This window comes from Lissotriton helveticus, chromosome 4_1 (assembly GCF_964261635.1).
Source record: "Lissotriton helveticus chromosome 4_1, aLisHel1.1, whole genome shotgun sequence".
NCBI classification, from domain to species: domain Eukaryota; kingdom Metazoa; phylum Chordata; class Amphibia; order Caudata; family Salamandridae; genus Lissotriton; species Lissotriton helveticus.
Window position 1 is genome coordinate 2,099,400,812 of NC_136063.1, and position 26,824 is coordinate 2,099,427,635.

Consider the following 26,824-nt stretch of genomic DNA (forward strand, 5'->3'; position numbering starts at 1 on the left):
TGTTGTTATCGCCTTCTTTAAATTAGCCAGACAGCCCACCTTGTGGCAGCTGTAACAAGCACCGAGAATTAAGTGCCGGTGCCAGGCAGCGGAAACCACCAGCTCAAATTAAGCACTGCTTAGGATATACCAAAGAGTACAATAGATGGGGATTTTAGTCAAACAGGTTAAGGGTGTGTGATAAACAATGTTTGGTGTATACTTAGTTTTCACCATAATCCTATTTCTTACTTGCGAATTTGATCTTTGTTATGATGATAATTCTGACACAATTCGAAGAATAGAACATAATACATTCTAAATCATTATGAAATGACAACACTTGTGTATGGGCTGATTTTGGAGTTCAGGACAGAGCTCTATATCTCCTGCAGATGAAAGATATTCTCTCACAGGCTGTCTCCAAACGGCTCTAATTCACAAGAGGAGCATAAATTAGTGGGAGGGATGAGAGACCCCTGCCAGTATCCTCTTCTCCGAATGACCACAGATGCCTTCTGTGGCTTGGGAAATCTGCCTGAACGGACCCCTATATCATCAGTATATAGCAACAAGTTGTAGCTATGCGGCACTAATAAAGGATACCATTCTTTTGGAAAAGCACTAACCTCCATTGACACATCACTCCCTATCAGTTGAGTTTCCCAAGTTCATCTTCTACTGAGATTTTGTATAATGCTTAATTTCCAACAACTTCATTGTGCAATGCAAGATAAGAAGGTTACTCAATAAGCAGGCCAGAGCTGGAAGAGAAGCATCAGGTTTATTCAATACAGGCATCAGTTAGGTAACAGGCACACGTAAGAAACATAGCAGAGCCATCATAATATGCTCTAAACCACTGCTGTTGCTCAGAACTCTTAGCATTTTGCTACACAGAAGGTTGCCTGTCAGCTTGTTTCCTTGGACCAAAGAGATCACAGAAAGTGTAAGTAAGGTACACTGATGGACCTGATAGAGTGCTGTTCCTTTGTCTCAAATGCAGGCTTTAACGCCCAAGGAATCTACAGACAGCAGGTTCAAGGACGAGCCTCGGGCAGAGTTACTGTCATTAGTCCTATGATCCTTGTGTGCTAAGTGCTGTAGAAAGGTTGGCGATTGTTATCACTCAATATGGATATGCCCTAACATACGCTCGTTTTGGGAAGGAGAGGGTAACCGACCTATCTGAACTATTAAGTGCAGTGGACTCATAACCTGTCCGACTACGCACAACATTGTTTTTCATTTTCCCCATGCTCCGAACTGAATACATTTGAAGTTTAGACAATATGAGGATTTTTTAAAGTTCACTCCACTTGATCACCCTCACTTTTTCCTTTATCACTGTTCACCACTGAAATAACCAGTGGTTCCCTCCAGGTAGAGGAAGCATAAAAAGAAACCCAATGATGATGCCGTCACGTATTTGAACAAGGCGGAGAATCAAGATATAGCGCCTAACAACCTGTTCACGTGAATGAGGGTTTTTTAAGTAATGACGGTTGGAAATCCCGAATCCTGGTTGCAGGTACAAGCGATCCATTCCCCATTGATATTTACAGAGGGTACACAACCACTAGGATGTCGGTAAATATAAATGTGCATACAATGCTGCTGGATACATGGACCCAGTTGATGCCATCTAAAAATACTATTTAAACGTGGCATGTTGTGACGAAGCCACGAAATGACAGAGTACCAACCATCAAACAACTTAGGAAAGGAAGTCCCATATTTACTGGTGTAAGTTTGCAGAAATAGTTGTATTCTTTTAAACGGGCTGCCTCAAGAAATATGAAAGGGTACGGAGACTCTGATGAATTATTGTGGCTGTCATAGAAAGGTCATAGTCCTTACTTTCTCATACCAAACAATATATATATATATATATCGATACATGTGATCTTACCTGACTAGTTGCCTCTCGAAATTGCATATTTAAGGAGCTCCTACCACCCAGTCTTAGTGTTACAATGTATGTCAGACTTAAATGACCCGAAGGTTGTGTTCTATTAATTGCTTTCCATCGAAGTTGGCTTCAAAAAATCAATGCAAATGTTGAAAAAAGGGACAAACATTGGGTGAATAAGTTTGATCTAACAGAAAGAGGTATGTAAGGGACAAAACACCAGGACTCTTACTGATACAGACCCTGTTTTTAGGTTCCATTTTACACAAAATTACTCATGCCTGCTGAAAATGTATCTCTTTTGCAACAGAAATATTTTAAGGAAGTCAGCTTAGCTGGGTCAGGACAAAGCAACATAAAATAGATAATTAACTTACAAGATATCCATCTACATTGCACTGACCAAACGAGATCAGAACATCACTGAAATTTGGGCTCATGCCAAGTAACCTCCAGTGCCATAACAGGATTCAAATAAGGCCCTCTTAATAGTCCTAGACTGTGGCTGATTCCCAGGAGGGCTGTACTGTCTAGAAGATCATACTGGCCTTCCCGGAATAGGCATATCCAGCATATTGTTACTCTTGTTGTTCTGGACTAGGGCCTTCATCAGGATATAGACATTTGGGCAATAGTCTGCCCTCACTGGAAAGTACAGCTGATTTAATTATGCTTGGCATTAGGTTAATAGGTAAGGAAGACTTTGAATGCAAAAAACATCTTAACAGCAGGCTCATAATAGGTAAGACATTCAATATGGAGTCCCTTTGTGCTAAACAGAAACTACAATGGAATTGTAGTCCTTTCTTGGAATCACCCTGAAGGTATCAGAGTAGGAATCCAGGAAGTTCACAGGCAGCCCTTTTGTTAGGCTGAGACCCTGATGCAGACAGTCATTCTTCTTCGTGGTAAAATGTAATGCTTCCTCAGAACAACTGGGTTGTCCTGCAGACAATATCATACTATGTTCCTCAGCTTATAACAGGGAATTACCTATCAAAGAGGATCATCCGCTTTGGTGTCCGCCTACAAAACAGCAAAAAGAACAGTAATTGTATCTTTAAAATTTAGAGTTAGATTTAGAATTATATTTTTTCTCATAAAAGGAGAGCTGTATGTCAAAAGTTGGCAGGGTAGCTGAAATAGCCGCTGAATACAGAACTAATGAGAAAGGTCTAGATAACCAACCTGTAGGTTTCAAATCCATGTTGAGGTTCCATGACGATTTTAACCCGTGTTTGTAACATTGTCGCAAATACATAATTTTGGTATCAGTGAACCGCAAATGATCCATTTAGTATATCCTGGTGTTTTCGCTATGCTACGAGCAAGAGCACTCCTGTTATGAACACATTTCTGATCTACCCGTGGCATCCATCTTAGAACACGGAAGCCATTTTGTATTCCTTGCCCTCACATAGTCAATGGACACGCAATGACCTCTTTTCATTTAAGGACACGTAGGCTTTAACCGGCGATTCACCTTGCTAGTGACACGTGCACCTTAGGCCAGCAATGCTGTGGCAGCATGACTCGGCAAGAACTGCCTCCCCAGCCTGAGGCCAGTCCTGCTATACTGGTTCTTGTGTTCGTTGGCCTGATCATGATTAGGCGGCCGAAGCTGGTAACCGTGCCCATTTACGACCCACAAACATCTCTTATCCTGTCTTTCTATCTTCTGCACCTGGCTCTGCTCCTTTCCTTCTGGGCCTTTATTAGGGGGAGGTAACGAAATTTACGATGAGGCGGTCCGGGTCTTGAAAGAGAAATTGACATGGGATTATGATGGAATAGTGGGAACCCCTCATTCGTAATGTTTTGACATCAGATACTGTTGACGATTCCTGTACGACGCCAAATATTTATTGTTTAAGACACGAATGTTTAGAACTGTGGTAACATGTAAAGAATTTGCCCCGAGCAGAATATTTAGTATTTAAGGAGTAACCCTCTTTGTACAAATTGAACAGGCTCCTAGACACTGCCCGTGTGCAGTTTCTGTGACTTCTGTGTCCCTGCAGTAATAAACCTTTGGTCTTTGACGCCACCATCGAGAAGCCCGTGTTTCTGTTTGTTTGTGCACCGAGACAGGTTGAACTCCGGGGTCTTCGGGTGTTTTCCCTGACACCTCTGGACGGAACCAAAAAGTCCAGAACTCCAATTGGCGCCCAACGTGGGGCGACGTCATCCGGTACCGGTCCAAAAGCCTGAAGAGTTCGAGGAGCTTCGTGTGAAGATTTCAGAGGGAGGCGCCCCACTTCATCGATCCCGGCATATCGCAAAAGTGGCCCGACGTTCTCTTCCACGAGGGTTCCCGTTCAGACGGCTGCAGTGGTCCGTTGCCTTGACCGTCGCCCTGTCTTGGACCCGAGGTGCAGTCCTTAGTACGGCGAGACGTGACGGGTTTCTCCTTGGTGACGTCTTCAGTGCCTCAGTTAAGTATTTTGTGAGGGTTGCTCCTGTTTGGATAATCCTTTTAGTTCTCAGTTCAGTTCAGTTCTGTAAGATTATCACTGGTTATTCTGGTTACGATAATCATTCTGTTCAGTTCAGGTATCGATACATTTGTCAGTTCTGGTAGGCCTAAGTTCTTGGTTCGAGTGCGCATCTTTTCTGTTTGTGTCTTGTTTGTTTTGTGTTCCGGATTATAAAATGGTAAGTCGGAAAAATTGTATGTTGTCTTGTTTTAGTTGCAACAGTGATTCCCAGTTGGAGGACTCGTGTTTGGTCCCTCCGATTGGAACTCCCCTTTATGATCTATATTGCAAGTTTGGTGTGGGCCCTATCTCTTATAACGAGGTATGGATCCACTATACAGAGAAAGATGGTGTCCTTAGTTGGCCACTACATGGTAGTTTTGAACCTGAAGTTCTCGATAATCTAGAAAGAAGGTTGTTTAAGAAGAAAGCCCGGCCGGCAATGTTTGATTCTTTCCGTTATTGGCGAAAAGAATCTAAACAGAGAGAAATAAAAAAATTGAAGAAAGAACAGAAAGAGCAAGAGTTGACTTTAGAACAGTCTGCTAAACAGCTGCAACTCAACGAGTCTGAGAAAGCGAGGGAGGTGGCCAATAGAGAGCGTAATTTAGCGATAGACAAGTGCTATCCTGCTTTGCCATCGAGTACGGCTAAGATAGTAGAGGACCCTGAAAAGGATCCCCTGTTGTCTTACTTGTTACGATCACCCCCACCGTATGCACAGGGTGCTACGGCTCCACCTATACCGAATGTTCAATTACCGGTTGCTGGACAACCTGGTGTCCCTGTTCCCGCTCCCCTGAATCAAGTTCCTGTACCTCCTGTGGTCAATGTTAATGTTCCTTTGACAACCCCTCTTCTAGGGTTGCCGGCTTCTTTACCCATGCCTGTGTCGCTCACACCTGCTAGTTCACAAGCTATTTTTCCTGCTACTCCTACTGTTCCTGATCTATCTGTTCCAACTGCTACTCTATTTACTGCTTCTGCTAATATTATGACTCCGCTTTCTGTTCGTCGGAGAATCACTGATTCTGTCTCTAATATTCTATCTCCCTTCTATAAAACTCTGATTAAGACTCCTACCTCTGACTCTGTGCAGAGACGTAGTCAGCTACCCAGTACTGAAGAAAGAGGAATACTAGATTCCACTGCTCTTAGATGGGTTTCAAAAGTTGGAAGATATAATGTACAAGATGTATTAGATACATTTATGCAATGGAATGAACCGACACAACGATATGTGTTCGATGAAATGTGTTTCCTTCTACGTGAGGAATTGGAAGAGGATGACCCTGAATCAAATCTAGGAGAATTAATTAATGTTCAGAAAGAGTTTGCTGCAGGTATGATAGTTGGTCAAAATATAAAAGAAGCGATGGAACTAATTTTAAGTTATAGGAATGACCCATCCCTTCGTTCACCAAGAGAGTCAGAGAAACGTAGTAAGAAACAAAATCGTCAATATCCAATAATAATAATAATAATAATATAAAAGCTTGTAAAGCGCTCAGTAACGCCATCGCGGCGTGTCCCCGCGCTAAAGCTATCAGTGAGCAGCATGACATGAGGTCCTATGCTCTACGCCGTGTATAGATGAGTTTTAAGCAAGGCCCTAAACCGTGATGAGAGAGGTTCCACCAATTTGGCGTGAAGCTGTGCAAGCTAATGCACCGCTTGGTATTGCAGCCGCTCCGGCCCAATTCCAGAGAGTATGGATACATATTCCATGGAAGCGAGCTGAAGTATTAGCAGTGAAACAGGCCTTGCCAGATCCACGTAAAAATCCTGCAGGGTACTACAAAGAGTTGGCTCAAACAGTTGACGCTTGTGTATTGAATCTTGCTGACATAGATCTGCTATTTGGTAATGTAGTACCACAACCAATTTGGGCTAAAATTCGTAAAGAGAATCATCCAGTTGCCCTAGGTGGTGATTGGGCAGCTATAATTGCAGCGGATGGTCAACAAATAGGTGGTTCTAAACCTGAACCTTTAATTGCTAATTTACCTGGTAGAATAATCGATTTAATGAAAACCTTGATGCCAGCATTGCGCGTTAACTGGGACAAATTGTCCGCGTGCAAACAAAAGAAAGACGAAAGCGTCTCCGACTTTTTCACAAGATTCGAGGAGACTTTCGTGGATCATAGTGGTCAGGATATGAGCACAGAAGGAGGCCAGAGATTATTTGTTGATAAATTTGTGCACAATCTGTTGCCAGAACTTAGTGGTAAATTAAAGAATTCTGAAAGTGCGTGGGCTGTCTCTACGACTGCGCAAATACTTGCGACTGCCCAGTACTATGAAAATAGGGATAAAGAGGAGAAAGAAAAAACAGATAAAAAGACGAAAGATCTAAAAACTAAAGTACTTTTACAGCAAGCATATCCGCCTCGCACGAATCAGACTAACATGCAGCAAGGGTCATATCAAAGAACGGATTATAATTTTCAAAGGCCACAATACCAATGGAATCAATGTGCTTATTGCAAAATGGAAGGTCATTACAAAAGTGAGTGTCCAGTTCGAACGCAAAATAATAATGCGGCAGCTCAGAGAGGTCGTGGTAGTTCTATGCAAAACTCTAGAGGTCGAGGACGAGGTGCTATGCCTCCGCAGACGAGTGATCGCCCTTCTAATTATTTCGACCAGCGAAATGGACAATCTGCCCAACAGAATAGGTCTCCACAGTATCATGTTGAAGACTATTATGAAGCTAGTGAGGAAGTTCAGCAAAGTGAGTACTAGGACAGCCATGGACAAAGAGAGGGAGTAGTATCAGTTCCAGTAGATCAGAGTGGGCCTTATGTCGCAGTAGCAACATCAGGTATAGTCGAACCGTTTCTGTTGGATACTGGTGCAGCAAAAAGTTCTATCATACATGCGAAACTCCCTGGCGCACCTTTGTCTGGCTCAACAAACGTTTCAGTAGGTTTTTCGGGCGCCCCTGTTCATAACCCTGTTTCTGGTCCTTTGTCTATTTCTGTTGGACCCTGTCAATTGAAAGCACCCCTGATTTTGACGACAGGTTGTAACGAAAATCTGCTTGGTTTAGACTTGTTAAAACGCCTGTAGGCGACATTGTACTGTTCTCCAGCAGGAGTACAGCTTACGTTGGGTAAAAGAATAATCTCTCCGATGTACTTGTCGATGGATGCGCTCCCACCAGAGCTGCGTTCACTCCCTGATACTCTTTGGGCGACTGGTCCTAATGATGTAGGTCTATTGGAAATTCCACCCTATATAGTAACTTTGAAAGCAAATGTCAAACTTCCACGAATTCCACAATACAGAATCTCTAGTGAAGGTGAGCGTGCGCTCCTACTGATAGTACAAGATCTGATCAAGAAGGACGTTATAGAAGAAACTAGAGGTAATGTCTGTAATAGTCCTGTACTGCCTATTTTAAAACGAACTGACCCAACAAAACCTCCAGTATATAGGTTTGTAATTGATCTTAGAGAGGTTAATAAAATTGTGATTCCACAGTTTCCTGTGGTTCCAGACATTACTGCATTGTTAACATTGATTCCTGCTACAGCAGCATGGTTTTCGGTTGTCGACTTGAAAAATGCCTTTTTCAGCATTCCGATAGCCAAGGAAAGCAGAGATATCTTCGGTTTCTCTCTAGGAGGACGAAGCTTCAGGTTTAAACGCGCTCCACAAGGCTATTGTGAAAGCCCATCCATTTACAGTCAAACATTAAAAAGCCAGTTAGATTCCTTCGTACTTCCTCCTGGTTCTGCTTTAATACAATATGTCGATGATCTTCTAGTGGCTGCCGATGACAAGGAAACTTGCAAAACAGCTACAATTTCTTTATTGCATCACTTGTCAGATTTGAATCACAAGGTGTCACCTTCAAAAATGCAATACTGCTGCCAAGAAGTGACCTACCTAGGTCATCTCTTGTCAAAGGAGGGAAGGAAGTTGACCCCAGAGAGAATAAAAGCAATTACACAGATGAATGTTCCTAGCACGCAGAGAGAAGTACGTGCCTTTTTAGGTATTACCTCATATTGTAGGCAATGGATCCCAAATTTTTCTCTTTTAGCAAAACCATTGGTAGCCTTGACTGGGAAAGGTGTTCCGAGTCCGGTACCATGGTCTGCAGAATGTCAGCAGAGTTTTTCTGAATTGCGAAATGCACTGTGTTCAGCACCTGTATTGGGTACACCCGACTACAGTAAGCCATTCACGCTCTATGTCCACGAGAGAGAAGGTTGTGCATTGAGTGTTTTGACACAGAAATTTGGTGATAAACAACGCCCTTGTGCGTATTTTTCATCAACGTTAGATCCGGTAGCCAGAGCATTGCCTAGTTGCTTGAGAGCTACAGCCGCAGCTGCAGCTTCCATTCGACAATCTGCTGGTTTAGTAATGAACAACATGCTAGTGGTCATGGTTCCTCATGCTGTGGATACACTCATGAACCGAACCAAGACGCAGCACCTTACCAGTGCTAGATTATCAGGTTATGAACTGACACTGTTAGCTAGTCACATTCAGATCAAGAGATGCAATGTATTGAATCCAGCAACATTGTTGCCGACTAGCCAAGAGTCGAGTGATTCCGAACCACACGACTGTTGTTTCAAAACTGAGGAAGAAACAAAAGGACGAACTGATCTAAAAGACACTCCGTTATCAGATCCAGATGGCACGTTGTATGTTGATGGGTCTTGCTTCAAATTGGAGAATGGTGATGTGACTGCTGCTTATGCAGTAACGACTTTGAGTACGATTGTGGAGACTGCAAGAGTGAGTCAGAATTCTGCCCAGGCTGCAGAATTGATCGCGCTAACAAGAGCGTGCGTTTTAGCTAAGGGAAAGAGAGTGAATGTGTTCACAGATAGTCAGTACGCGTTCGGCGTGGCCCATAGTTTTGGCCGTTTGTGGAAAGAGAGAGGTTTCATTACGTCCCATGGGACTAAGATTCAACATGGTCAGCTAGTTAATGACTTGTTGGAATCTCTAACCTTGCCGACTGGAGTTGCGATTGTGAAATGCAGTGCTCATAAAGCAATCACGGATGATGTTGGTCGTGGGAATGCTTTTGCTGATGAGACTGCAAAACAGACAGCTAGAAATATGATTAGTAGAATGTATGTTTCAACGTCTGCAAGATGGATTTCTGAGTCTGGAATGTGTGAAGACACAGTGGAAAGCGTGAAAGAAATTCAGAAAGAGGCGACTGAGGAGGAAAAACTTGCATGGAAAGAGAGCACGGGTAAAATGGACTCGAGTGGGTGTTGAATTGACTTGTCGGAACAACAGCGTTGGATGTTGCCTGATGCGTATGTGCTTGCAGTAGTAACGATGGCACATGGAACAGCGCACATCAGTTCAAAAGGGATTTGTAAGATGTTGGCTCCGGTCTGGAAGAATGATGGGATTAGTAAGTGTGCAGAGAGAGTGGTGAGAAATTGTATGGTATGCCTGATGCATAATCCTGGCAAGGGAATCCCCACACCTGCAGGTCATTTCGCTCCTCCTTCCTGCCCCTTTGAAGTGATCCAGTTAGACTTCATTCACATGGATCGTTGTAATAACCTAAAGTACGTCCTAGTGGTAGTTTGTGCTTTCTCCAGATGGATCGAAGCATACCCGCTAAAGGACAATACTGCCTTATCCACTGCCAAAATTCTTCTTAAAGAATACTTCCCCAGATACGGAATGCCACGGATTGTATGGTCAGATAACGGAAGTGAGTTCGTAGGGAAAGTTATGCAGAGTGTGTGTGCCGGCCTAGGGATTAGACAGAAGTTTCATAGTGCGAATCATCCCCAGTCCGCGGGTTTAGTCGAGGGTTACAATGGCACCCTTAAACTGAAACTTGCTAAGATACAAGCATCCACGGGTTTGCCCTGGCCAGACGCATTGCCTTTGGCTTTGCTATCAACAAGAGCAACTGTACATTCTAGAGTAGGGCTTAGTCCATATGAAATAGTTTTTGGTCGTCCTGCAAATGTTTGGGGGGTACCTAGACCAAAAGAATTCAAGCAGCTGGAATACCCAATGTTAATTGATTACCTTTTCGACTTGACTGCTAAATTGAGTCTTATTCACCAACAGGTTTTCGATGCATTGCCAAAGCCACCGGAGAGTCCAGGCCATCAGCTGAAACCGGGTGACCAGGTGGTCATTAGAAATTTTGCAAGAACGAAAAATCTTCAGCCCAGATTCATTGGCCCTTTTCAAGTCTTACTAGCAACGAGAACTGCTATTCGTGTGGCCGGAAGGAAGAACTGGATCCATACGACACACGTCAAACGTGTGCCTCTACCACTTCCTTACGACAACTGGGTAAAGAAAGGAATCGGTGCCTCTGAAACGGAACAAGTCCCCGGGTTCATACCTTTCAGCGATGCAGAACTGATCACGGATACATCAAACACTGACTCTCCTCCTGAAACTGCTCTTTTGAACCCTGAACATTTGTCATCTGAAAACGTGAACATTGCAACGTCGGCTGAAAATACACTGTTTCCAGATCAGACAGCTCCTGCAAAACTGAGATACAACTTGGGACCTCGCAATATGGACAAATAAAGCAGGAAACTGCCTATTTTCAGATTTGAATTTTCTATACATTGCCTCCAGCCAGGAAGTTTGCTAATACTTTGTATTTTTTTCTTTTTGTTTTAAAATTGCCTTGCCGTCTGGGTAGCCGTAGGGTCGTGGCTGTGTGCCTAGTTGAATCTGCGGGGGTCAGACACAAGGTCGATCTTTCTGTTAGTTCTGGGAACTCCCAGGGCTGATAGAGGCATTTTCATCTACGTACACATCATCAGTGGTCGCGAACGGTCGTAGAAGATGGAGCTTCCTGAGCTGCAAAGAAAGAATGTAATTTATGTTCGCAGAAATAGACTGTACAGAATACTTCACAGCAAATGCTTTCTAATGCAATGTGCAGTTACATTTTTAATTGTTTTGATAACGTTAGTGGGTGGAATCATCTTTGGTGTGCATTTGATTTTTATGCCAGTAACTACAGTACCTCCCCTTGATCCTACTACTTCTACGGTTTTCTCTATGCATTCTTTTCACTCATTTCCTGAACACGAACAAGCTCGACGCTCAGAATTTATTAACAATACATTTGTACAGCTCTTGCATCAACACCAACTGGTAGTTAATACTACAGACTGCTGGGTGTGTGGCTTGATACCTCACACTATGGATAAAGGCATTCCCTATCTAGTCTTGCCTTTTAGCTACAATGGATCATTTCAGGCCTTTCAGACCATTTTTTCATATGCCCTTGAGACCTATCCTCCGCGTCCACCACGGTCCACTAAATACAACTCAGCCAACAAAGCTTTAGTCCAGGGAATTATTGACATGATTAAAGACGTCAACAATACTCCATCTTACCCTAGAGATGAATTACGGGTGTATTTGAGTTGGAACTCTACAGAGTATCGCCTTAGTTTGGGAGAAAGCAAGCGTAAAAGCTCCACTTCAGTTTGGGTCGTGCCTCACCGAGGTCAGGTCTGTTTGCAAGGAAATGGGAGAAATCTGAGAGCTCAGCTAGGGAGGAGTGAGTGCGTTGAGACTTACGTATTTCCGTCTAACTCCTCCCCTGCCTTTCTGACTGCTAGGGGTACCTACTTCATCTGTCAGGACAGAGCATATACATGGCTGCCTGCTGACTTTTCAGGTTCATGTTATATTGCTCGATTGTTACCTCCGACATACACTGCTTCTTCAGATTATCACAAGACCAGAGTAGCAAGAGGTGTCTTCAGCAAGGAAGATACCGCTGGTCAGAAAGCTGGAGACTTCTTCAAAGGTTTCCTTCCGTTTTGGGGGCCTATGGCCAATAGTAGAAATCTACGTCAACTAACACGGGTAGTTGAATCTACTATTACAGAAACTGTTGGTGCCCTTAGTAACTTAACAGCTGAGCTTCAGGCGGATCGTCTCATGACGTTGCAGAACCGAATGGTTCTAGACGTAATACTTGCAGATCGAGGTGGGGTATGCAGAATGATCCAATCGAGCTGCTGTGTTTTTATTCCCAATAATGCACCGACTGTCTATGAAGCGATCTCTAAGCTACACAAGATTTCCGACTCTATACACGTAGACAAGGGAAACTGGTCCTTCATGGAGTGGTTTTGGACTCTGGTATCAGCGTGGGGATGGAAGGTTCTGATGGTCATTGGTGTCATCCTAGTATTTCTGTTCTCGTGCTGCCTTATTATCCAATGTGGTCCCGCTTTGTGTAGTCTCTGTGCTGCAACCTGTTTCAGAAAACCACCTGCATTAGGAGAAAAGGCACGAGACAGGATGATGATGCAACAACATGTTGCTGACCTAATGAGCATAGAGTTAGACTCTGACATAGACTGAGTAATTGCCTATGTAAGGGCAAAAGGAGGGTCTGAGGTTCCGTGACGATTTTAACCCGTGTTTGTAACATTGTCGCAAATACATAATTTTGGTATCAGTGAACCGCAAATGATCCATTTAGTATATCCTGGTGTTTTCGCTATGCTACGAGCAAGAGCACTCCTGTTATGAACACATTTCTGATCTACCCGTGGCATCCATCTTAGAACACGGAAGCCATTTTGTATTCCTTGCCCTCACATAGTCAATGGACACGCAATGACCTCTTTTCATTTAAGGACACGTAGGCTTTAACCGGCGATTCACCTTGCTAGTGACACGTGCACCTTAGGCCAGCAATGCTGTGGCAGCATGACTCGGCAAGAACTGCCTCCCCAGCCTGAGGCCAGTCCTGCTATACTGGTTCTTGTGTTCGTTGGCCTGATCATGATTAGGCGGCCGAAGCTGGTAACCGTGCCCATTTACGACCCACAAACATCTCTTATCCTGTCTTTCTATCTTCTGCACCTGGCTCTGCTCCTTTCCTTCTGGGCCTTTATTAGGGGGAGGTAACGAAATTTACGATGAGGCGGTCCGGGTCTTGAAAGAGAAATTGACATGGGATTATGATGGAATAGTGGGAACCCCTCATTCGTAATGTTTTGACATCAGATACTGTTGACGATTCCTGTACGACGCCAAATATTTATTGTTTAAGACACGAATGTTTAGAACTGTGGTAACATGTAAAGAATTTGCCCCGAGCAGAATATTTAGTATTTAAGGAGTAACCCTCTTTGTACAAATTGAACAGGCTCCTAGACACTGCCCGTGTGCAGTTTCTGTGACTTCTGTGTCCCTGCAGTAATAAACCTTTGGTCTTTGACGCCACCATCGAGAAGCCCGTGTTTCTGTTTGTTTGTGCACCGAGACAGGTTGAACTCCGGGGTCTTCGGGTGTTTTCCCTGACACCTCTGGACGGAACCAAAAAGTCCAGAACTCCAATGTTTTCAATGTTGTATTGTGAAGGTGAGGCAGCACTTTCATTTGAGAAAAGATGATATATTCTGACTCACATCTTAAATTAGATTTTAGTAAGCAGTGAACATTTAAGGTATGCATTACATAGAGCATAAGCATGATACTTACCATTTCATCTGCAAGAATTCCATTTATGCCGTTTTCATACAAGGAGATCATCCAGTTCAGTCCTCTAATCTGATAATCTCTCAAGGCTCCAGATTTGACATCTGTAGATGGATAAAAGCATTGATTTGTTTATAATTATTTGGCTGCATATTTCATAACATTACATAAATACATAAATGTTAGAAGGCCCTCTAGTCTCATTTCTTTCCAAAGGTCAAGAGACCTCATACTGGGGTAAACGCCTTGCTCCATAAATGATCATTTAGATTAGAATCCAACATATAGTAGCTTCTACATACTTTACATAATTGCCTTTGTTTTGGATTCCTCCCCAACTACATCTCCTAAGTGTGCTAAAGAACAAATTACTTAATTTTGGTAACACTCTCCTGTTGGATACTCTAGTCACAGATTCCTCACCTTATACATCTCCCATGGCACCAGAAGGGATCAGGAGTTGCTTTCAATAGCTAATGTGCAGGTTGTGCCACGGGCCACCCTTTCACTTTGTCTTGCCACTATGAAATGCCACAACAGGACAACAAGGAGCCGCATTAGGACTTGGAATCAGTTGTCTCAATCTTTTCCACACCCTCAGATGAGAAGCGTAACTGTCAAGATTACGCTTAAACCAGCAACGTACAAAATGTAACTCTGCACCTCAGTATTATTTTCAAACATCCACTCTCCTGAACAGGGTTGATAAGGAGTCTGCAGTTTGCTAGAGTATCCTACGAGTAAGAGTCTTAGCAAAGGTAAGTAATTTATTCTTATTCTGATTCCTCTCCTTGTGATTCATTGATTCAAAGGAGGGTCTGAGGAGTGAACTCAGATTAGGAAGTCATGAACGACTGTGCGGGCATAATGACCCTGCCTGTGAACTTGAAATTCGATGCAGTTGTGATAGTTAACCACATCACTGCTCTATAAATTCGCCCTCTGTGCTGAAGGTCAATAGAAACGGGTGTGGTCATGACGAGCTCAGCTTGTCATGAGCACAGGAGCACTGTACTGCATGACGAGCTGAGCTCGTCATGAGCATGGAAGGGGTTAAAAGCTTGGACAGATGAATAGGAAGCAGCTTGCCAGATGTCCAAGACCAGAACTCCCCGAGCTAAGGCTATTATAGTTCCCCAATGGAGCAAGCCTTAAGACCCTAAGAAGGACTTTTTTGGCCCTGGCATAAGAGTTTGATACAGAAAGCAATCCCTCTCAATAAGGTCCATTTTGGATGGGCTTTCTTCTCTCTGTGAAGGCAAACACCACAATAAGTTGATCATCAATCTAATAATCTTTAATGCTTTCAACACAGAAGTTAAGAGTATGCCATGGGCCCAATCGGTGTAGCCTTTCCTCATCTTTAGATTAATGTGGTAGGGAAAATAACATAGGGAGTGTGACAGACTGCCCCAGATGGAATGCTGACGCCACTGTCAGAAGAAAGGATAAAGATTCTGAAGTACCGGCGTGTCAGGGAAAAAGGTAGTCTATGGAGCCTGAACTGACAATACCAGGAGCTTTCTGATGCGATGTGGAGAAGTGTTGGTGATGAAAAACACAGTCTTCAAGATCAAGAGTCTCTGAGACTACAGTTGACGAAAGGCTCAAAGACACCACACATCTGAAAAGGTTATAGCAAGTTAAGGCTCCACTTCTGCATAACGAAGTGATTAGGGTCAAACATAAGCAGAAACCTTTTAAGAAACGCATCACAAACGGTGACTTGAATAATGGGGACTGATCGGAACCAAAAAAGGCCTAAAGAGCTGATAAGTAACTTTTAACAGTGCCCACAGCAAAATATTCCTGGGTCAAAGACAGAACATTTGAATACAAAATAATTCTGCCTACATTGGATCAATGTGCTTCTTTGCATTTGAGGCAACAAATCTAAGCCTGACTTGGTGGAAAGGCAACGGGCAGTACAAATGACATTTACCACTCGCTCTGCTCAATCCCGATGTAGGAATGTATTGATTTTAGAGATACAGCGGTAATACCCTGCCCTGCTGCTAGGACTGAAGATCCTCCCTTAGAGGCAGCTGAAGTGGTGAGCATGTGTCAAGAGTTCACAGTACCAGACCCTCAGAGCCCAATCCATGGCTATCATATTAGCTGTGCTTGGTACTGTCTTTCTTCAGCACCCACAGGATCAAGGGCAGAGGTAGAAAGACATATAATAGGCTTGAATTACACCAAAGGTGCCCAACAGAGAGAGTAAAGATGTACTGTGTCATCTCCGAGAGCAGATGTCACTCATTGTTGGCAAGATGATGCCTGCTGATTATGTCTGCCCTCACAATGAGGGATCCAGTCAGGTGACTGACCATTGGAGAGACCTGTGAAGTTCCATCCAGCACTACACCGTAAAGCCCTCAGAGGGTCTCTGACACCATGCTACTGTGTTTGTTGCAGTACAACATGACAACTGTATTGTCTCCATTAGCAACTGGATTAAGCTGCTCTTGATGGAAGACAGAAAAACCTAGAGCCAACCAGTTGGCACCCAGCTCCAGCAGATGTGTGTGCTGATGTTGCTCCACCAGAAAGAAGTCTCTCTCGACCTCTGCAAATTAGGAACAATATATCAGTCACCAATGATAATTAGGGAGAGTATAATGAGATATTGCAGGTCAGATTAACATCCAACATCTATCACTGGCCCAGAAGCCTCAGAAAAGTCACGGTGGGAACAGGGGCTCTCGCCTAACACAATGGAATCATAGCCTGAAGGTCCAAGACTTACTGCAGAGATGGAAAGGCCTTAAAGGCGATCGTGCACAAGATGGTCCTGATACACAGAAGATAAGACTTGGACTCATTGATGGAAAAACCCAGGACAACCAAAAATATCTTCTACTGTAGGTGGTCCGAAACCAGTTGAAGTGAACCCGCCAACACTAGCCAGTCATCAAGGTATGGGAATACATGTATCCCAACATGCAAAGATGGGCTGAGACCACTGACCTAATCTTCGAGTAAGTCTGATGGGAAAGACTGTTAACTGAAAATAGGCAGACCGTACCACTAAGTGGAGATACTTTCTGTGCAACTCTGTGATTTGTCCATGAAATTACTCGCCCTGCATGTCCATGGACACCATCCAATCCATGTGGAACAAGGCAAGCAAAATTTGCAAATGGGTCATCATTTTCAACTTATACTTCTTCAGAAATGTGTTCAGACATCTGTGGTCTAGGATCGGCTCATAGCAACCCGTACTCTTAGAGAGCAAGTAGCAGTGGAAGCCGCATCCTCGCTCTGCCTCAGGTACAAGCTCAATAGGTCCCTTGGTGAGCAACATCAACACATATTTGGAACGGAAACTGGTATAGTTCGCCAACATGTGTGTATAAACAGGTGAAATGTGAGGGGGACTTCGAATAAGGACATAACCAATTTGAACAATCTGGAGGACCCATAGGTCCAAAGTGAGTGAGTCCCAATGGGGTAGACTCAATAGTTATCATGGTAGGGGTAGTTCATCATAGGCCGGGTGGTCACAAGGGGTGGTACCACGTGGCTATTACTGCTGTCGTAGGGGCATATTTGGGTCAAAAGATCTCCAACAAAGAGCCCCCAGACATGTCAGGCATTGCAGAGCCAGGCAGACGAGGAGCGCCCAATGATGAAGCATGACACCCTAACAGGTGTGTGAGGGCATCAAGATCTGACTTTCAGGTCCCTCTGCGACAGCAGTAATAGCCACGTGATACCCCGCTTTTGGACCACCCAGCCTATGAGGAACTACCCCTACCATGATAACTATTAAGTTTACATTGAGTTCTTCATTCCCTATTTTGATTTAATATACCAATGGGGTAGGCAAGGCTGTAACCGGCCATGTTCCAAACACTAGATGTCTGCTCGGATACAAACTAAATGGATATGGAAGCACTGCACGGAGACAAGCAGTAAAATAATTTATGATGCTGCTGCTCCCTCGACTCCTGGAGGATCATTGACACAATATTGAACACAACAATATCGAGATACAGAAATATTGTGTCAAAAATATCGACCACAAAAATATAATTTCCTCTATGATGGCTAGTACAAACACATTGAAAAAATATTGTTTCTCACTCATATTCGTTAAAAAAGTACAGAAATATCATATATATATATATATATATATATGAATCACGTCACCACCAGCGCTCTCCTTCCCGATATTGAGGAAAAGAATTACACAGGAGCCGTGGCCTCGGTTAAAGTGCAGATTTATTTTCAGACACAACGTCCTACGCGTTTCGGAGTCAACACTACTCCTTCATCACGGGCAGAAAATGTGCATTTCAACAACACTAATAAAGTAAAGTAAAGTGTCACGTGGTATAACAACATAGACAAAGTGTTTAATGCTTGTACTTTTGTAACCGATGATGTTGTAGATACATAGTATATTATGCGTTTTTGTAAATGAGTGACCGCTTACTGAAGTTGCGACCAGAACTTAATTTTAAACATTCAAAATGTCTCCAACCTCAAAAGTTACCGTCCGTAATTTAAAAGGTTTAATTGCATGTGTGCATCAAATATAACTGTTATGCTTGCCCTGTGTCTACTATAAAATAAAGTAAACTGAAATGAGACCACAATGAGTAATTAAAGTTTCTTACTCGGATAACATGAGACTCGAACCCTCCGTCTCAAAAGCCAAAAGACACCATGACGGCCTGATAACCGCTTGCGCTACACCGTTCGGCACTGCTAAATGTCGAACTGTTATGATACATCATTGAGAATCTTTATAAAAATTCAAAATAAAGCCCAAGTGGGCTAACGTAGCTCATAGGTCTGATCCAAAAAACAGATTCATATTGTGGGCAAAACAAAGCACCCAATGTCCATTATCATATTGTGACAATTAAAAAAGGAAATAAATAGTCAAATAATGCCCAAGTGGGCCAGTGTTATTCCCAGTAGATGTTAGTGACAGATCATGCCCCAGTGGGATATTGGTCTTGGTCAGCAAAGTAGCTTCTCATCACTCATTCTTGTACATACATCGGTAATATCTAGAAAAATAAAATAAAGTCCTGTTAAAATCTTCATACCCAAAAAAACGGGGTTCCTGAAGCAAATACACAAAATTCTGAAAACAGTCAAACAGAATAGCAACAGCAACGACAGTAATTCTACAACTGTATGACATAAAATTAGTGCAAGTGCACTTCCATTTCTTCGTCCATATTCAACCCATGGGGCACCATGGTGTTGAATCTGATTATAAATTTGGACTCTAGTTTCCTTAGTTCAAGAAGTCTATTGCCCCCTCTCATATTGGGAGAAACACAATCAATGGCTGCAAATCTAACAAGATTAGCGTTACTTTTGTGATACTCACAGAAATGTCGGGCTATCGGATAGGTTCTATCATTATTACTGATTGCCCTTAGGTGCTCTAACACTCTCTTCTTGCCTTTATGGATGGTACTGCCAATGTAATATTTTGAGCAAGGACATTTGAGGGTGTAGACAACATATTCAGTGTTGCAATTTAAATGTTTGTGGATGACCCACGGAGCCTCATTGTCATGAAATTTCAGAGTTTTGACACTACTGCTATATTTGCAGGCCTTACACTGGTTGCAAGTAAAAAAACCTTGCACTGCATTCTTTTTTATAGGAGTCTGGATCATATTACTGCACAACTGATCCCCTAGTGACTTGGGTTTACGAAAGGTTAGGGATGGATAATCACCTATATAGTCTTTCAAGTCATTGTCTGTTTTTAAGACCTCCCAAAATTTCTTGAGGCTTTTTCTAACCTCCCACGCATGAGTATTATAGGTCGTGATGAATCTTATTTTCTCTTTGGGCTTATCTAAAGACTCCTCAGGTTTTGGAAAAATAAGTTCCTGGCGATTGAGAGCATCCACTTTATTAATGGCTTTTTTGACTGTTTTGGAACTATAGCCACGGGTCAAAAATCTCTCACTCATGATTTCTTTTTCTTGTTCAAATTTCTCTGGTGTACTGCAATTCCCGCGGGCTCTTAACAATTCACCGTAAGGTATGCTCTTTATAAGATTGTGAGGATGGCAGCTGTCCGCATGCAGTAGACTATTACCTGCCGTTGTTTTTCTAAATAAGGAGCTTACAATAGTGTTATTGCTTACCTCAAGTTTGAGATCTAGAAATTCCATAGAGTCTTTGCTTATGTTATGTGTAAATTGAAGATTCATTTGGTTGTTATTAAGTACATTCACAAATTCAATTGCTTGTAGTTCAGTGCCACTCCACACACAAAAAATGTCATCTATATACCGCAACCAGAGGACGGCGTGGTCTTGGAATAGCCTGATCTTATGGACGACCTGCTCCTCCCACCAGCCCAGGTAAAGACCCGCAAAGCTGGGAGCGAAGCAGGTCCCCATCGCCGTCCCCTGGATTTGTCTATAGATGTTTTTATCAAATAAGAAAAAATTGTTTGTTAAACAAATCTCAATCATTTTAAGTAACATGTTCGTATGCTGAAAGAAACCTAAGGGTCTATTCAGAAAGAAATATTTGCAAGCTTCCAGACCTAGAGTTTGTGGAATGCTTGTGTACAGGCTACAAACGTCTAGGCCTAGCATCAGGTACTGTGGAGACCATTCGATTTCACTAATGTGTTTAAAAAAATCACTGGTATCACGGACAAAAGAAGGAAGAGACTGGACCAAAGGCTGCAGAAAATGGTCTACATACTTTGAAGTGTTCTCTAAAGCACTTCCACAAGAGGAAACAATCGGTCTCCCTGGTGGTCGTTGGGCATTCTTATGCAATTTGGGAAGCAAGTACAAAACAGGCAATTTAGGATGTTTGCATGCCAAATAGGAAAATTCATCTGTACTTAATATGCTTTCATCTTTCTATTTCGTAATTTGGTTAGCAACACTGGACATAGCTTGATCGTATACCACCCTAGTGGTCTGGCAATATCTACTAGTATCAGACAATTGCGAATACCCTTCTTGTCTATACATGGCAAGTGGCCAGATAACAACATTCCCACCTTTATCACTTTTTTTAATGACAAAGTCACGGTTCAATTCAAGACTGTCCAAAGCTTCTCGTTGTTTTTTGGTCAAATTATTTCTCATTTGAAATTTACGTGATTTTAAACATTTCAATTCATTAACCATTCCCTTCTCAAAGCAATTAATCGCTTCACAATTTATCTGAGGTATGAATATTGATTTGGGTTTAAATGGAGTCACTGCCATCATATCAAAAGTCAAATCATTATTCATTGCGTTCGAGATAGGGTTATCCACCCTCCCCTCATCACCGGCCAGTTCATACACCTCTTGTAAAGTCTCAATGTCACCAATTCGAAGATCCGGTTGTTCATTAGAACGTTCAGTGACCTGTTTCCTAGGTTTATTTGAAAACCACTTTTTGAGTTTGAGCTTTCTTATATAGTGGAATAGGTCAATTCTTGATTCTGTATAATTAAAACTAGACGTTGGACAAAAAGATAAGCCTAACATTAAAACATCAAGTTCATCCTCACTTAAAATATAATTTGAAAGATTTACCACAGTCTTGTTCTTCATGTTTTCTTCGCAAATTTGCCCCTTGTTCTTGTTCCCACCGGGCTGTCTGACTGAATGGAGTAGTTTTGCTTTTTTCCTCCTCTTCCTCCTCTTCCACGCCCTCTTACCGGGCTGTCGCTGTTGGCCATCGCATTTGACCTTTCCTTTGCCAGCAACTCGTATTCCTTTAAAAATCGTGCTTTTAGTAATTCAGCTTCATTATCGTAATCTTGAGGTGTTGCTTCAGAATCACATTGCAGGATTTGTTCAGTTAATTGGGATATGCCACTACCGGAGGCTGTAGATTCTTCTGCTCCCGTAGGTAAACCCACACTGGATTTTGCTTGAGTGGTATGTTCACTTCTCAATTTTTCAAACTTCTTTCCAAAGGTCAAAATTTGACCATTCCTGTAATCAATTTCATCTCTCTCAAACTTGGATAATTTTTTCATTTTGATTTCTTCTTCCAATTTCTCAAGTCGTTTATTCATCTTTTCCATTTCACTACTGAATTCATCATCTCCCAGTAATTCTTTTAATTTGGCAATTATTTCTTCACTTTCTAGTGTTAATTTCACACTTTCCTTTTCAGCAGATTTAATCAGTAACTTCAACATGTTCATAGAGCAGTTATGGTTGTTTTCCATCCATTGTGTTATTAGTTCAGGATCTGGTTGTTGTAGTGTTGGGGTTATAAAGATGCGCAAACCCCGAGGTATTCGGTTGCAATCCACATAATGTTGGAGCGCCGTGGCCTCCCACCACTTAGATTGCTCTTTTTTGAGCACTTTCCATAGAGTATCCCATAATTTCCGTTTGTCCTTTCCTATGTTGGGGGCAGTTGTAGACTTATCGCCGCCATTGCCACTGCGGGCGATTTTCTCAAACAGTACTGTTGCTGCTGCCTTCCGTTTGGTGTTTCTTGTGTCTGCCATTGTTTATTTACGGTTCCATGCAAACACGTAAATCCCGATGTTGTTCTCGGGCTGCACGTTCTTTATAGCCTCGTGAGTTGTATTATTCACTCACTCGCTTATCCGAATAACACGATTGTATAACTCATTTGTTTGCAGCACCCGCGGCGCGTTTGCCGACTCACCAGCTAAGTCCAAGTACGGAGATTGCAGCTCCCTGCCTCTCCCGCTCGTTGCTTTGCCTGTGCTCCGGTTTCACTCGCCTTCCGCTGCTTAATCCAAATGGCTTTATCGTGTGAGCAAGGGATTTTAAAGTTCATATACACAAAGTTGTAGCTATTCCCAAGCCACAGTATCGGCGGGCTCACGGCAGGGGTAGCCACCCCCTAAAATGAATCACGTCACCACCAGCGCTCTCCTTCCCGATATTGAGGAAAAGAATTACACAGGAGCCGTGGCCTCGGTTAAAGTGCAGATTTATTTTCAGACACAACGTCCTACGCGTTTCGGAGTCAACACTACTCCTTCATCACGGGCAGAAAATGTGCATTTCAACAACACTAATAAAGTAAAGTAAAGTGTCACGTGGTATAACAACATAGACAAAGTGTTTAATGCTTGTACTTTTGTAACCGATGATGTTGTAGATACATAGTATATTATGCGTTTTTGTAAATGAGTGACCGCTTACTGAAGTTGCGACCAGAACTTAATTTTAAACATTCAAAATGTCTCCAACCTCAAAAGTTACCGTCCGTAATTTAAAAGGTTTAATTGCATGTGTGCATCAAATATAACTGTTATGCTTGCCCTGTGTCTACTATAAAATAAAGTAAACTGAAATGAGACCACAATGAGTAATTAAAGTTTCTTACTCGGATAACATGAGACTCGAACCCTCCGTCTCAAAAGCCAAAAGACACCATGACGGCCTGATAACCGCTTGCGCTACACCGTTCGGCACTGCTAAATGTCGAACTGTTATGATACATCATTGAGAATCTTTATAAAAAATTCAAAATAAAGCCCAAGTGGGCTAACGTAGCTCATAGGTCTGATCCAAAAAACAGATCATATTGTGGGCAAAACAAAGCACCCAATGTCCATTATCATATTGTGACAATTAAAAAAGGAAATAAATAGTCAAATAATGCCCAAGTGGGCCAGTGTTATTCCCAGTAGATGTTAGTGACAGATCATGCCCCAGTGGGATATTGGTCTTGGTCAGCAAAGTAGCTTCTCATCACTCATTCTTGTACATACATCGGTAATATCTAGAAAAATAAAATAAAGTCCTGTTAAAATCTTCATACCCAAAAAAACGGGGTTCCTGATCTGTCACTAACATCTACTGGGAATAACACTGGCCCACTTGGGCATTATTTGACTATTTATTTCCTTTTTTAATTGTCACAATATGATAATGGACATTGGGTGCTTTGTTTTGCCCACAATATGAATCTGTTTTTTGGATCAGACCTATGAGCTACGTTAGCCCACTTGGGCTTTATTTTGAATTTTTTATAAAGATTCTCAATGATGTATCATAACAGTTCGACATTTAGCAGTGCCGAACGGTGTAGCGCAAGCGGTTATCAGGCCGTCATGGTGTCTTTTGGCTTTTGAGACGGAGGGTTCGAGTCTCATGTTATCCGAGTAAGAAACTTTAATTACTCATTGTGGTCTCATTTCAGTTTACTTTATTTTATAGTAGACACAGGGCAAGCATAACAGTTATATTTGATGCACACATGCAATTAAACCTTTTAAATTACGGACGGTAACTTTTGAGGTTGGAGACATTTTGAATGTTTAAAATTAAGTTCTGGTCGCAACTTCAGTAAGCGGTCACTCATTTACAAAAACGCATAATATACTATGTATCTACAACATCATCGGTTACAAAAGTACAAGCATTAAACACTTTGTCTATGTTGTTATACCACGTGACACTTTACTTTACTTTATTAGTGTTGTTGAAATGCACATTTTCTGCCCGTGATGAAGGAGTAGTGTTGACTCCGAAACGCGTAGGACGTTGTGTCTGAAAATAAATCTGCACTTTAACCGAGGCCACGGCTCCTGTGTAATTCTTTTCCTCAATATCGGGAAGGAGAGCGCTGGTGGTGACGTGATTCATTTTAGGGGGTGGCTACCCCTGCCGTGAGCCCGCCGATACTGTGGCTTGGGAATAGCTACAACTTTGTGTATATGAACTTTAAAATCCCTTGCTCACACGATAAAGCCATTTGGATTAAGCAGCGGAAGGCGAGTGAAACCGGAGCACAGGCAAAGCAACGAGCGGGAGAGGCAGGGAGCTGCAATCTCCGTACTTGGACTTAGCTGGTGAGTCGGCAAACGCGCCGCGGGTGCTGCAAACAAATGAGTTATACAATCGTGTTATTCGGATAAGCGAGTGAGTGAATAATACAACTCACGAGGCTATAAAGAACGTGCAGCCCGAGAACAACATCGGGATTTACGTGTTTGCATGGAACCGTAAATAAACAATGGCAGACACAAGAAACACCAAACGGAAGGCAGCAGCAACAGTACTGTTTGAGAAAATCGCCCGCAGTGACAATGGCGGCGATAAGTCTACAACTGCCCCCAACATAGGAAAGGACAAACGGAAATTATGGGATACTCTATGGAAAGTGCTCAAAAAAGAGCAATCTAAGTGGTGGGAGGCCACGGCGCTCCAACATTATGTGGATTGCAACCGAATACCTCGGGGTTTGCGCATCTTTATAACCCCAACACTACAACAACCAGATCCTGAACTAATAACACAATGGATGGAAAACAACCATAACTGCTCTATGAACATGTTGAAGTTACTGATTAAATCTGCTGAAAAGGAAAGTGTGAAATTAACACTAGAAAGTGAAGAAATAATTGCCAAATTAAAAGAATTACTGGGAGATGATGAATTCAGTAGTGAAATGGAAAAGATGAATAAACGACTTGAGAAATTGGAAGAAGAAATCAAAATGAAAAAATTATCCAAGTTTGAGAGAGATGAAATTGATTACAGGAATGGTCAAATTTTGACCTTTGGAAAGAAGTTTGAAAAATTGAGAAGTGAACATACCACTCAAGCAAAATCCAGTGTGGGTTTACCTACGGGAGCAGAAGAATCTACAGCCTCCGGTAGTGGCATATCCCAATTAACTGAACAAATCCTGCAATGTGATTCTGAAGCAACACCTCAAGATTACGATAATGAAGCTGAATTACTAAAAGCACGATTTTTAAAGGAATACGAGTTGCTGGCAAAGGAAAGGTCAAATGCGATGGCCAACAGCGACAGCCCGGTAAGAGGGCGTGGAAGAGGAGGAAGAGGAGGAAAAAAGCAAAACTACTCCATTCAGTCAGACAGCCCGGTGGGAACAAGAACAAGGGGCAAATTTGCGAAGAAAACATGAAGAACAAGACTGTGGTAAATCTTTCAAATTATATTTTAAGTGAGGATGAACTTGATGTTTTAATGTTAGGCTTATCTTTTTGTCCAACGTCTAGTTTTAATTATACAGAATCAAGAATTGACCTATTCCACTATATAAGAAAGCTCAAACTCAAAAAGTGGTTTTCAAATAAACCTAGGAAACAGGTCACTGAACGTTCTAATGAACAACCGGATCTTCGAATTGGTGACATTGAGACTTTACAAGAGGTGTATGAACTGGCCGGTGATGAGGGGAGGGTGGATAACCCTATCTCGAACGCAATGAATAATGATTTGACTTTTGATATGATGGCAGTGACTCCATTTAAACCCAAATCAATATTCATACCTCAGATAAATTGTGAAGCGATTAATTGCTTTGAGAAGGGAATGGTTAATGAATTGAAATGTTTAAAATCACGTAAATTTCAAATGAGAAATAATTTGACCAAAAAACAACGAGAAGCTTTGGACAGTCTTGAATTGAACCGTGACTTTGTCATTAAAAAAAGTGATAAAGGTGGGAATGTTGTTATCTGGCCACTTGCCATGTATAGACAAGAAGGGTATTCGCAATTGTCTGATACTAGTAGATATTGCCAGACCACTAGGGTGGTATACGATCAAGCTATGTCCAGTGTTGCTAACCAAATTACGAAATAGAAAGATGAAAGCATATTAAGTACAGATGAATTTTCCTATTTGGCATGCAAACATCCTAAATTGCCTGTTTTGTACTTGCTTCCCAAATTGCATAAGAATGCCCAACGACCACCAGGGAGACCGATTGTTTCCTCTTGTGGAAGTGCTTTAGAGAACACTTCAAAGTATGTAGACCATTTTCTGCAGCCTTTGGTCCAGTCTCTTCCTTCTTTTGTCCGTGATACCAGTGATTTTTTTAAACACATTAGTGAAATCGAATGGTCTCCACAGTACCTGATGCTAGGCCTAGACGTTTGTAGCCTGTACACAAGCATTCCACAAACTCTAGGTCTGGAAGCTTGCAAATATTTCTTTCTGAATAGACCCTTAGGTTTCTTTCAGCATACGAACATGTTACTTAAAATGATTGAGATTTGTTTA

The 26,824-nt window shown here is 42.2% G+C and overlaps 1 protein-coding gene across 4 annotated transcripts in view; it reads right to left on the bottom strand.

The window, feature by feature from the left end:
- Positions 1-26,824, bottom strand: part of SMARCA1 (SNF2 related chromatin remodeling ATPase 1) — a 2,556,005-nt gene that overhangs the window by 1,681,802 nt on the left and 847,379 nt on the right. For all 4 annotated transcript variants that reach the window (XM_078688758.1, XM_078688761.1, XM_078688757.1 and 1 more), the window contains one exon: positions 13,854-13,954. In XM_078688758.1, the coding sequence (XP_078544884.1) occupies positions 13,854-13,954 (101 nt within the window). The remainder of the gene's footprint in view (positions 1-13,853; positions 13,955-26,824) is intronic.